The sequence below is a fragment of the Solanum pennellii genome, chromosome 3 (assembly GCF_001406875.1).
Source record: "Solanum pennellii chromosome 3, SPENNV200".
Taxonomy (NCBI): Eukaryota; Viridiplantae; Streptophyta; class Magnoliopsida; order Solanales; family Solanaceae; genus Solanum; species Solanum pennellii.
The window spans coordinates 23,408,495-23,423,259 of NC_028639.1; the positions used below are offsets into that span (position 1 = coordinate 23,408,495).

At 31.6% G+C, this 14,765-nt stretch overlaps 1 protein-coding gene across 1 annotated transcript; it reads right to left on the reverse strand.

The window, feature by feature from the left end:
* Positions 1-3,461: 3,461 nt before the first annotated feature.
* On the reverse strand, positions 3,462-4,749 carry LOC107014123 (transcription factor MYB35). Its single transcript, XM_015213983.2, has 3 exons — positions 4,617-4,749; positions 4,419-4,548; positions 3,462-4,327 (listed from the first exon to the last, which is right to left on the reverse strand). Exons 1-3 carry the CDS (start codon positions 4,747-4,749, stop codon positions 3,808-3,810), a joined length of 783 nt encoding a protein of 260 aa, XP_015069469.1. The 3' UTR covers positions 3,462-3,807.
* Positions 4,750-14,765: the final 10,016 nt, after the last annotated feature.

Genomic DNA, 14,765 nt, shown 5'->3' on the forward strand with positions numbered 1-14,765 from the left:
TGATAAGGATTCGTGAGTAGATGTCTCGCTTATTATGATATGATTAACTCTTTTTCATGCTTGTGATGTTATTCCTTGATGATAGGGTTGTAGTAAATCATGGGTTCAAGTATGTTGGGATACGTATTACTTGTTTGAGTTAGTAAGTATGTTTGGTTGATTGGTATGACTTGTTTGATTATGCATGAGACTTTTAAAAGGGTAAAATGGCATGTTTTGACATTGGTTATGGTTTCTTGTTGAGGTTACTTGATTGAGTAAGGTTATGGGGCTTTGCTTGGTCATTGCACTTGTTGACTTGATAAGGATTCATGAGTAGATGTCTCGCTTATTATGATATGATTAACTCTTATTCATGCTTGTGATGTTATTCCTTGATGATCGGGTTGTAGTAAATCATGGGTTCAAGTATGTTGGGATACATATTACTTGTTTGAGTTAGTAAGTATGTTTGGTTGATTGGTATGACTTGTTTGATTATGCATGAGACTTTTAAAAGGATAAAATGACATGTTTTGACTAAATGTCCCTTTATAGCATGTTTTGTTCTTATATGTGCATATGGTCTCATACTTAGTACATGTGGAGTGCTAACCCCATTTTCTTTCCTTTTCCCAAACATTTTAGGTTCCGGTTGTTAAAGGCTCATTTGAGACGACTTGAAGAAGGATTGGATATTCTCTATCATCCAAGTGGGTAGGTCCTCACTTTCCGAGGGCAATGTCAATATCTTGCTTATGAAGTTGCTTTATTTTTCTAAGATTTTTATGTTCATTCCACTTTCATTTGAGTACGACTTGTATAAGCCTATATGTGGCTTCTTTACATTTGATGTAGGACTATGCCCAAATTGCTACGATCGTTTAGATGGTATGAGATTAGACAATCTTTGAGACTATCTTTCTATCTTATATATATGTATGTGCAATAAGAGTAGAAGGCTATGTAACCTTCCTATACGAAGGGTCTATGTATACTCGATTCGACTATATTACGTGTATGTAGAGGTCTATGTAAACCTCCAAGTAGATGTAATGAAAGGTTTTAATTTTTCCGCAAATTTCAATCTATGAATGTAATGATATGAGACTAAGAGGCTAGTCTTAGTCCTTGAAGAGGTTGACGACGCCAGTTACGTCTAGGGGGTAAGCCCGGATGTGCCAACTACCATATTGCACCAGTGTCATAGACACTACTTATTATTTGTTGCAACGAAGATTCAATAGATTTGTTGCGAAAGTAATGATAGTTTTTAAAACTTATGGGTATAAATTATATTTCTTAATAAAGTGAAATATGTTTCGAAATACTATGAGCAAAAACATGACGAAATTTCATCCAAAATTTCATTAAATTAATAGTTACCAGAAATATTTCGCAGTCTATGACCACGCGAGAGCTTAGAGTTGGTGCTAGCTAAAAAAATACATTAAGTAAGGGCATCTCCAACCTTGAACTCTATTTTACACTTCAGATATAGAGTTCTCTATTTTTTCTGACAACCAACTCTAATTCAATTCTCTATTTTACTCTTTAGAAAGGAATTTTTTTTTATCTCTCCTCAATATTTATATTATTATTTCAATTTCATTCTTATTTTCTTATTTCAAAATATAATCTTTTCTTTCTTTATCCCAAATAATTACTTTATATAATTTTCATGTGACATAATATTTTATTCAATATAAAATTATATTTTATTTTAAATTTCTAAATAACATAACTATAATATATCCCAATTTCATTCTTATTTTATTGTAACAGGTGATTACATTCAACAAGAACAACAACGAATAATTGAGAAAAAAAACGACAATCACAACACCAATTATAACCACAGTCGCAACAATTCCCTGGATCATACCTTTTTTTTTCTTGAAAAGTGCTAAATCTGGAAATGACCTACCGGATTACTAAATTATTTTTGTGATAAATTAATTATTGTGTATTGTATTGTATTGTATCTTATCTTGTATTCAAATTATTATGTTATGTATTGTATTGTTTTCATGTATTTAAATTATCATGTTATGTATTGTATTTTTAAATTAATTTTTTCATCTTATGATTATAACTTTGTGTATTCTTTAGTGAAAATTAATAATAAAATTAAATTATATTATTGAAGAAAATTAGAAAAAAAATACTATTATTACAGGATGAAAGTAGTATTTGCTAAACAATATAGTTTTTATAATATAATATTATATTTAAAAAGAATTATGAATATCAATATTTAAATAATGACATTATATGCAGAATAGTATGTTATAGAAAATAATATTAAAAAAATAAAATATTCAAAAAGTGAAAAGAGTAGTGTGCATAGTAGTTCTGTTCAACTCTCTAAATATAAAGAATGGAAAAATATCAAAAATAGTCTTGGACTATCCGAAAATGTTTAAATATATCCCTCATTCACCTATTGGGCTAAAATTACCCCCTCAGACCACCTTTTTGATCCATTTTAAAGACAGAAATGGACCAAAAAGATAAACTGAGAATATTTTTAGCTCAATAGGTGAATGAGAGTATATTTAAACGTTTGTGAATAGTCCAAGACTATTTTTGACTATTTTCCGTGCAACAAATAGAGAGTGATATAGAAGAGGGTTGGAGTCTCCATTTTACTCTCTAAATATAGAGAAGAGAAAGGAGTGTAAAATAGAGGTGGTTTGGAGATGGTGTAAGAGATTTTGTACCAACTCTTGTGTATTTTTTTACTCAAATTGAATTCATGGTGTTACTTGTGTTAAATTGATGAATATCAAGTTTAGTGTATCTAAAAAATTGAATTCATGGTAAACTTATGTTCAATTGATGAATATCATGTTTAGTCCACGTCTAAAGAATTGAATTCATGGTGTTACTTATGTTCAATTGATGAATATCAAGTTTAATCTGTGTAAAGAATTGAATTGATGGTGTTACTTATGTTGAATTGATGAATATCAAGTTTAGAATTGAATAGGTGATGAATATATATCATGTTTAGTGGGTCTAAAAAACAGAGGATGAGAATGTAGTGTTGGTAAACAAGGACTAGCTTTTGAGCAATGTTTTGTCAAATATTGAATATAATTGGACAAGATGTAGTTCATTCAAGTAAACCAATTGAAATGGTTTGATCAATCTAGCTAGAGATCATTTGGATTCCATTAGCTAGTACTCAAGGATTTAAAAGCATGAGGATGTCTTGGTACTAATGATTGAACTTCCAGTCCATTTTCAAGAAAGTGGTCCAGATAGGTATGCTGGTGAATTTCCCTTCAGTGACAGATTGAAACAGTGCAGTTGAGAAGAATGCTTACAATGAAAAGCCTCTCACGTCTTCAACATGAATTTTTTATTTCGTTTTCTTCGACTTGGTTGACTCCGAGCTCTCTGGATATACTCTTAAAACTGAGTCTCAAACTTAACATACTATATGTGGCTTCTGAATAAACTACACAAAAAGTACATGGCTCAACAACCAGTCGACAATTCTTTTTCATTGGATGAACTTCTGAGTCCAGTTGGATATGTGATATCTTCATAATCAATACATGAGTTATAATGCCAAGGTTCTACAAGTATATATAATTCAGATGTTGATTGTATCCGTGTCACATACCTTAGCTTTCTGTGCCTAATTAATTAGAGTTTTCATCAGATTTGCAAGTAGCTGAATGTTGCAGTTACACTCATTAATTAATCTTCAAAGTTTTGTCTGTGACAAAAAGGTAACTAAAAAGTCTAAGGATTCATCATGCACCAGCATTATTCCAACTAGAATTAAAATCACAAACACACCACGTATATCAAGAATCAATAATCGAGGTAGACATCTAGAAGTGGTGGAAAATCCATTAGCATTTGCTTGTCGCGAGCCAAGATAGTGTCCACGAATGAATCCATTGCAGGGGAACAAGTGGGTTGTTCAACAGGATGGTTTGACAAAAATGTCCCGGATGTTAAAGGGTCTCCAAGTATAAAGTCGTCATTCCAAGACGTTGAGGAAGAAGATGGAAGGTGAGATTGTTCAGTAAAACAAAGTGTTTGTAGAGTCTCCCTTGTGTAGATTTGAGTGGAATAGTTTTGTTGCAAGTGATGATGTGGAGTAGTAGTTTCATTTGAGAAGATATTGATATTATTGTTGGAGAATTGGATATGATTAGTTGTAGGGAGACCACTAATTTTACCATACTCAGCAAAGACCTGAGCAAATGGTTTATGTGTTACAGGATCAATTCCCATGTTCACTAGCTTTTTCTTGAGCTTTGTATTCCAGTAATTTTTGACATCATTGTCTGTTCTCCCTGGTAATTGTTTCGCTATTAAAGACCACCTTAACACATACATACATACATAGGCACATATCAATATATATAATGTAATATTGAATTAAAGTAGTAGTAAAAATTAGAAAAAACACTAACCTGCTACCTATGGTTTTGTGAAGCTCAAGGATGCAGTCTTCTTCTTGAGGTGTGAAGTTGTCATGCTTAAGATCGGGACGCAGATAATTGGTCCATCTCAGCCTACAGCTTTTTCCACACCTATTCAGACCTGCATATGAATGATGTTAGATCATTGCATGCAATTTTAAGATATATATGGTTCATTATTATATATACCTGCTTTTTGAGGGACCAATGTCCAGTTGCCAATTCCATGAGTGGCTACATAAGCAAGGATTTTTGCATCTTCCTCAGCAGTCCAAGGCCCTCTTTTCACATTTGCTTTGTCACAGCAAGGAGGACGTCCCATTTCACATCAACACAATGAATGCACTTTAGACATGCCACAGTATATTATAGGCATCAAATGCATGTAATTTGGCTCCCTTTTAGCAACAATTGCATGATCTCCTCATCAACTAAACTTTTTATGCATGCTTCTCTCTCTCTTCATGCTCTTACTTACCCCACTATTTTCAATGTCTCTAATTCTTTTTTTTTACCAACTCCTTAAATTTATTTCCACCTTTCACATTACATGCTTGACACCATAATATTTATCAATATTTTGGTGCAATTCATATATATTTAATTTTACAACTACAAGATTCAAAAGTCTTTCACTTTTTTAAAATTTGTGCCAAATCAAAATTGAATAAATGAATTTATTTGTCCCGACCATTCCTTGGTGATTACTGGCTCATGCATCCACTGCGTTCTATGTTTAAATTCTATCTGTGTCTTTACACACAATCTTTTGTGTGCTATTCCATGTGCTCTAAAACAAAATCTCTACTTGGATTCATATCGAGTCTCGATTTCTTTGTTATGAGAGCTTTTGATGCAATATTTCAAATTGTTGAAACGGGAGTATAATTTAAGAAGTATAACTAGCTTAGTTTAAAAATATAAAGGTTGAAAGTGTGAAGTATAAATTTTGAAATTGTCCATGCTCAAATTAAAAATAGAACTATATAACGGTAACATAATTTTTGAATCACGTTTAAGCAATATCCTTTGATCATCTTTGTTATGATCCAGACAATCATGAGTAACACCAACATTAAATCACATCAACATTAAATCACATGGTGAGAGAATTAAATACCAACCCAAATCTTAACCCAACACACCATTGCTTAAACCAAGTCATGATATGAAACCAAGAAGTACAATTTAGAGCACCTACATAATTGAATCTCCAGAAACTCAACCAATAATAAAAAAAAATTGCGGACATAAAAATCCCCAAGACTAAAAGTTGTCATACCAAAAAACTCTAAGTAATCAATAGTGGGGATGCAAAAAACTTAAAAAAATATGAAGTAATATTCTAATGACTTGGCCCGAAAAATTGGACAAGAAAAGATAGAATTAATAACCCACGACAACCTGGAAGAAGAGTAGCTTTCCCTTGGATTTGAAGTCACGCTCAGTAGACATGTAATTTTGATCGAATTAAAATTTTACACCATTTTTTAGAGCTTAAACATTTTACAAATTTAAAGTAAATATTTTTTTTTACTTTTATCTTATTTTAGTAAATTTGTTTTAAAAAATTTGAGAATAATAAAAATATATGTTTCTTTTAATTTAAGTTTTTATAAATAAGCTAGTATTTCTTAATTATATTTTTAAAATAGCTATTTGACTTTTATTATATTTTTGTTAAATAAAAAAATTAATTAATAATTTTATCATCATTTATATATGTATTTAATTAAAAAAATATATTAATAACCTAAACTACACATTTTCATTTTTCCTTACCCACTACCCCACTCAACCCCGGCCCAGCTGCAGACCCCACTTCCCCCTATACTGCCAATACACACAACCCACCCCACCATACATATATATAAATATACACTCCCTCACCATTTTGCACAAAAAGATACAGAAACCAATACCAAAAAAAAAAACAAAAAAAGAAGAAACGTACAGAGAGGAGGAGAAAACGAAAAATCCAAAAACAAACAAAAGAAGAAAAAGAAAAGGCAACACAGACACGCACAAAATCAAGGAAAATCAGCAGAAAAAAAGAGAAAAAATCAGCAAATACACTCACATTTTATCTATATTTTTCTTTCACTCACAAAGAGCTGAGGTCGAGGTTCACTTTCATGGTTTCGAGTTTTTAGTTCCTTATTAGAATTGTTTCCTTTTCGTGAATTGAATTTTCGTAAAAGGTATCATTTAATTTTTATTGTATAATTTGATTTTCATGACTATATAAATATGTGATTCTAATGTTATGAAGTTGCTCAAATTTATATGTGTTAATTTTGACATTATGATATGGAACATGTTAAGAATTTTATATCATTAATTTTAAAGAAGATTTGTATATATATAGTAGTTTACATTTGGTTAGCCACATTACAGTACTTTGTCAACATTTTATTTTAATCTTTAGTTTTCTTTCATTTTTCCTAAAATATATTTTAGTGTTTAGTTCAAGAATATTATTTGCCTTTCTTGTTTTAGTTATAATAATTCTACAATGGATTATTTGTCATCGAAAAGTTAAGTAATTGAATAAAATTATATTGATCAAAAAATTAATTCATTAGTGAATTAGAAAAGCCGCCTAACATATGTTTAGTCCTTTTTATTTCATTTACTTTGGATTAAGTAGTTTGCCTTTAGATTAAACATAGGATGACTATCACTTTAATTTAGATTGTTAAGTATATATTTTAGAAAAGGTACACATTTTATTTAGAGATTTATTGTCGGAAAAAACAAAATAAATGAATGATAAGAATTGTACAAGAAGGAGACAAAAGTTGAATTAGGAAAAGAAGCATAAAAGGAAAAGAAAAAATGTTAAAGTAAAAAAAAAAAGGAACAAAATGTACAGAATTAAAAAAAATACAATAATAATAAAAAATAAAAACTGTTAAGTGAAAAGAAACCAAAACTTGCATAATGTTTAAAAAAATATAATGAAATATTTTTCTTTGTTTTATAAAAAAAAGGAACAAAACTATTTTTTAAAAATAAAAATAAAAAAAGAAGAAGAAAAGAACATAACAGTCAGTTAAAAAAATAAAGAAAATTACCAAAAAAAAAAAGGAACCAAAACATTGAAATTTGAAAGCATGAAAAAATTAATTAAAATGTATGAAAAGTTATACACCAATAAAATAAGATAGTTTTAAATATATGTAAATAATCAAAGAATAAAGGTAAATAACATTTTTATTATTAAGCTAAATAATATAATATTTAAAAATTAAGTCAAGTCATATAAAAGTTAATAAAGCGTCTGTGCTAGAATCACGGGACTCGAGGGTGCCTACTACCTTCCCTTCGGTCAACATAATTCCTTACCCGATTTTTGATTTCGCAGACCATGAAATAAAGAGTCAACTTCGTTTGATTAGGAATTTAAATGTCACGATCCAAAATCACGAGTCGTGATGACACCTATGTTCCCAACCGATAGGTAAGCCAACCCAATAAATTTCACCAATTCAACTTAAACGTGAAAAGGTAAGTATCAAACTAATATCTAACATATTAAGTATTCAAAATAAATGCAGAAATAGAAATACCACCCCAAGATTTGGTGTCACAAGTACAAGAGCTTCTAAATTACGATACAAGTCTAGAACTAAAGGACAAACCTAGACGAGAGAAATATCATGTCTAAATACTAAAATAAAATGATAATGTCTAAAGACATAGAAGGGGGCGTGGGCCACATAACAACCAAGTAGCTCACCACAACTTCACGATAATTCAAAACTCAGCTCTGAAAGATTCACGATATGCACTCGAAATTGATATCCACAAAAGAGTGCAGCAAGTGTAGTATAGGTACGAAACCACGTCTACCCAATATATCTCATAGACCGATAGCGAAGAAGTAGTGATAGGAGTTTATGTAAGAAAAATCAGTTCTTTATGTATACAAGTCTATATTATATTACCAGTCAAGTTCCATCAATAGAGGAAATTAAATATCACGTACTTTTCAACCACCAACGGAACTCATAATCAACAAAAATGAAGGATGTAATGAGATACAATGCAATGTGACACCATGAAATGATATGCCTCGGATTCCAAGTACTCTCTCAACCGTATATATATGATACTCCTCGGAAATACATCGAGAGTTCATGACCCATGAGGGACTCGCGAGGTCCATACCGACACGGACGATCTCCACATGTCTGTGTGGACGATCTCAACGCACTATCATAAAATTAAATAATCCGCATCACGAACAATCTCCACGTGTCCAACTTATAATCATAACCAATCACTCGCACGAACGATCTCCACGTGTCCAAATTATAATCATAACTCAGTCTCAACACAGACGATCTTCACGTGTTAGACGTTTACTCATACTCAATCTCATATCAATGCATGTGCACAATATGATATCAACCAAGGGGATGATGCAACATTTCAATAAATCAAATGTCGCTATGACATATTATCACCTCAATTATCACAATTATGTGGGTTCAATAAAGAAACATAGCCACACACAAGAAATCAAGTCACTAAATACATCAGCAAATGCCTATACGCTTTGGCATTCTCCAATTACAATCTAATCATATTATAGCAATAAACTTTTCCATAAATCACATCGGTACTCATATCAATGCCTGTCACATCATTAGTACGAGACCCCAATCCTTCAATCATTATCCATTGTCTATTCCATTTTTAATTTTTAATTAGAAAACGTCCCTCAACGAAGTCTAGAAGTTTTAACATACCTTGAATGCCGAACACGTGTTAAAAATCCTCAAGATTTGCATTTCCCTTCACAAAGCTTCGAGTGTTCCAATCTATCAAATATGCACTATTCGTGAGGAAGCAAATCTGTGGACACACTATATGTCTATAGTCTAGACCCAAAAGTCACCCAAATCTATAATTTAATTAATAAACCATGGTGTCAACTATATGTCAAGACCATATTTCTACATTTAAAACCTAAGGTTAAGTCTCAACTCCTCCAAATATCATAAATCTGATGATATTCATATAATATAATTTAATTACTTACCTCAATATAATAAAATTTAATTTATAATATGATAATAACAAGAAAATTAGTGAATCTCAAACTATTCATGAAATAAATAAACCTTCAGAACCTTGGAAAACCTATGCATTATCATTATCACTTATATATCAAACATTGACAATAATGAGAGAGTCAAACCTTGTCAACAGGAATTATTAATTATAATAACAAAATAAACCACACTTGGCCACTAATCTGTAAGGCATAAACACAACCCTTCCTCAAATAAAAAAAATAAAAAAAATCAATTCTTTCCACCATAAACATACTACCCACTTTTCTACAAGAACGATGCACAATTATATTTGTTTTAATACATAATAACATATTGCATATTCAATAAATTGAATTTTCTTTTTTACCTGAAGTTGTTGCTCCTCTGCCCATGCCTCAAGTAGTTTCTCAATTTTTTTGCTTCTTTCGTTATATATAAAAAAAAGTTATTAATGAACCTAAAGTGCTAAGTTTCATTAACTTAATCTAATATATATATGAGACACGTAACATTGGGTATTAACTAAGTTTTTAATTTTGGCCCATTATTTACCAACGAAATTAATTATTAAAAAAATGTATCCACTAATTTAAACACCTGTAGTTAAACAAATAGTCCAAGATTCTACTTAATATTTTTTGAAAGAGTCTTTTATGATGGAAAGAGGTCTTGTTCTCAAAAAGAGCAGCGGGTCATTACATCATATAACCACTAAAACAAACGTTTGTCCTCGAACGGTAAACGAAATAAAAGCAATTGTATGCTTAAGCAAATGGTTATATCTTATTCACATGTCCGACTGGTACTCCCAAGTGACCTCCTCAAATGGATGATGCTTCCATTGAACCCTTATTGAAGCAATTTTTTTTTCGACCTCAACTTCTGAATATACCTATCTAAGATTTTTACTCGCTCCTCCTCAAATTAAAATTTTGATAAAGTATTTTTGAATCGTATGAAATCATATGAGCACCATTCCCATGATACTTCTTCAGTATCGAAAAATAAAATATAGGATTAACACTTGATAATTCATGTGGCAAAGTAAGCTTGTAAGCCACCTCACCTATATGTTGAACAATATCAAAGGAACGAATATACCTCAGACTCAACTTGCCCTTTTTTCAAAATCTCATCACACCCTTATTGAGTGAACCTTCAATAAACCGCTCTCTAACCATGAACTCCAAATCATGAACCTTTCAATCTGCATAACTCTTTTTCCTACTTTGAACCATGAGGAACTTACGCTGAATTAACTTGACCTTATCCAAGGACTCTCTACCCCACAACTAACATCATATAGATCAACCCAATCAATTGAAAATCGAATCAGCTACTATACAAAGCCTCAAATGATATCATCTCAATGCTCAAGTGATAACTATTGTGGTATGTAAACTCCAATAGAAACAAAAACTTATTCAAATGACTATCAAAATTGATCACACATGTCATAAAGGACCTGGATAGTCTATTCAAATACACCATCAATCTAAAGGTGGAAAATTGTACTCAGGTCCACTTGAGTACCCAACTTCTTCTGCATAGAGCTTCCAGACATAAGATGTCAATTATGTACCTCAAAGAAATAAAAAAAAATAGGCATCTCATACAAGTAAACTATCTCCCGAATGTAGATATGGGCTAATTTATCCAAACTACAAGTAATTTGAATCGATATAAAATATGTGCACTTGGTCTGTCGATACATTATAACCTATATAACATCAAACTAGCACAAGATACGTGGCAACCCTACCACAAATTCATAGCAATATGTTTCCACTGCAACTCTAGTATAAGCATAATTTAAGTCATACATTCATGCTTTTGGTGGTCATAATTTACTTGATAACAATTTATACATGAGATGCAAATTCAATCCCTTCATACGATACTATTTGTAATATTGCTTCAAGTTAAAATATACCCCAATAGCCTCTGGATGAATAAAATATCTGAACTATCGGCATCTTTTATGATTAATCTAGTCAGCTCACATATTGGAAGAGCATAATAAAATCCCTTATCCTTAAAACTCACTCCCCACCAAGAATTTCTTCCTTGACTTCTCCTTGTATCACTTTATCGTAAGAGTCGTACATAAATTTTCATCACCCAACTATCCTACACGAATCTTCTCCAATAAGGACTATCTCACCTCCATGTAACAAAGATAGACTATCCATACTCACTGTATTTGACCCTAAGTTATCTACTATCACATTCGCTTTGTCTGAACGATAAACAGTAATCATTTCATAGTCCTTGAGAAACTTTCATATTCATTGTCTTAATTTAGATTCTTCTTATTATCTATTATACTAAAACCCCTCGCAATACACTCCATAAATATAATGCATCTATAATTTTACTGCAAGCACCACTGATACGCAGCTGATGTTTCATACCTAAAACAGGATCTTACATATATCTGAATTCGATCTCCACCGTTCAAATCAACCACCAAGATGTCAGTAACACTCAGTCCAAATTTCAGCCCGATCCAACGGTTAGTTAATCAATAAATACGATATGAAGGTTGCTAATCGGAAAAAAAATCTGCAGCAAAATGAGTCTTTTTCTTCTCTTGTCTCTCTTTTATCTTGTTGAAAGCTCTCTCAAAACCTCTATTATGTCCTAATGTCCTTCAAGGAAAATATTAATGATTAATTCAATTTTTTTCTCAAGACCATCCTCTATTTATAGAGTTGTGTTTGCAGAGCCAAAATCAACTACAAATAGGATTACAATTTCAATCATTTTCCTAATAGAATTGGAAATCAAATAAAGAGAATAATTTCAATTCTTTTTCAAGTAGGATTAGGCCAGGAGCCTTTTTTCCGAAAAATGGGAAATAGCCCGACATTGAACTTTAGAAAAATCACCTCACACACATCAAACCATTGGAAATCCACTTAATTCTATGTTAATCGAGTCAATGCAGGTGTAATGAATGAGAGCACCATTGATACTAACCAACTAGACCTAAGTACTCTAATTATCGCTACTAAAATAGGTTAGACCTAATTTCGAACTGCCTCAATTCTCTTGGCATCTCTCATAATACATTTCTTGATCACTACATATTTCAACGCTACCAAATTAGTCGAAATCCACACTATAATAGAGCTTAATTTTCTTCAAATTTTAAAGAACCATCCTAATGCTCGTGATCCTTCTTACTATGGGAGTATACCAATATATCCTCGATGAAAATAATAACAAAGGAATCTCAATATGATAGAAACACCCAATAAAAATATACTTGATCCAACAAAATTTCTTGCTCAAGTAGTGACTCTAAATATAAAATAGTTCTTTTTTAAATTGTCACTTTAATTGAAAAAACTCTTTCTTTCAAAATAAACATTTAATTTTGAGGAAAATATAGGGTGTGAAAGATGACGGCTCCGTTGGGGATAACCAAAATTCGAGCTTGCGTAAATATTGACATGTATATAACTTTATTATTGAGTTTTCTTTTGGATATTGTATTTATTAATATGCTAAATGTCTACTTATTTATTGCTTTGATATCATATGAACTATATATATTTTCTTTCGTGCACCTCTCTGAGTCTTCAATAATATCATTACGGGAATTGCGACTACGCACCCCAATTCTGTCAAGATAGCCAGTGGATCTATGGTACATGGTGAAGGATTTTAGTCACACATGTTTAGGATGGGGAGCACCCATGCACAAAGTCGAAAAGTGGTGTTACCGGTACGTTGCTACTCCCCAACTCGAATTGTCCGCTCGTTTTACATCCAGCCTACTTATCTTTCTCCATCAAGTTTAACCTTAGTAGAATTGAAACCAGAAATGGTTATTCTTAGTAGGTTCTACTTATTTGAATAATTCTCATTTGGCTTAATGAGTTTCACCATAGGAGTCGGATTTGTCTTGAATAGATACCCTAATTTTATTTGACCACCTAAATTAGTTTATACTTTACCTAAAAATGTATATATCTTAAAGGTCTTTTGCATATAATCAAAGATCTATGGTGATCAATGAAACAATTTTTTTTAAAAAGATTTTACCTTTTAAAAAAAGACATAGAAAAAGAAATACAAAAAGATTTTCTTATTTAAGAAGATTATTTTTCTTCGCAGTTCTTACTAAAAGAAAAGATTATTCACTTCTAAACACAAATCACAACCAAAACTTTTTTATATATAATTGAGATATGAAGACAACCCTCTTTAAGTTTGGTGATCTTTACTCGAAAATAAGAAGAAAAAGGGGGGGGGGGGAGGGGAACAAGAAGATTTAATCTTTATCAAAAATAATTTTTTTCTAATTTTTCTTTTAACAATAAAAAAAAAACTAACTGAATTTTATCTCAAAACTCTAAAAAACATAGTTATTGAGTTTTAGAAAAAATATGCACAGATCTTATTCATCTTCTCAAGTGTGTTGCATACGCAATTTCAAACGGATTTGATCAATGCATTATCAAATTAGTTTTTTTGTTGTTTTTTTAATTATTATTGTTAAATTTTTAAAAGTCTAATAATTAAAAAATGTATAACCGTAACAAACTTTATCATCTGTGCACACAATTTAATTAAGGTGGTTGGTTTGTGGTTAAGCTGGCATCTCATCCTTACAATACAAGGTCAAAAGGAAAAAAGAAAATGACTCACAAAGATTGAAATGAGTCGGACAATGATGAGGTTCGAAATCAGATGGCTTCACAAGAAACAGTGTCAACAGAAGAGATAACGGTATTAAGACAATAAATGGCAGAGATGTACGAAGCTTGGATGAGTGAACAAGCTCCACCGTCTTCAATTTGTGACTGTCTAAATACAAATATGCCACTACCTATCCAAGTGTCAACAAATGATCCAATTTATCCACATAGATTCGGCCCCTATCCTAACACATCCAACGCCGTCGAAACTTCTACGGTGCTTTCTTTGAGTACACCTATGATGAGTATTCTACTCTTCGTGCGAACTGCACCGACTAATAGCATTCCACAGCCTACAATGGTGTTCAAATCCAATAATGATCCTTCATCCCAAGTTCTTCACGAACATGGCTTCACCCGTGAAGAGACTCTTAAAATTCCAAGCTCTTATTCTGTAACGACCTGTTTAGTCGTTTTGAGCAGCAGATTTATTTCTGGAAAAACTGGCTAAGATTACGGACATCACGACGGACCGTCATAGGCACGACGGCCCGTCACAGATGTCTCGTTTCAGCATACTTAGAATTCTGAAATTGGGTACTGAAAATCGACTCTCTGTAATC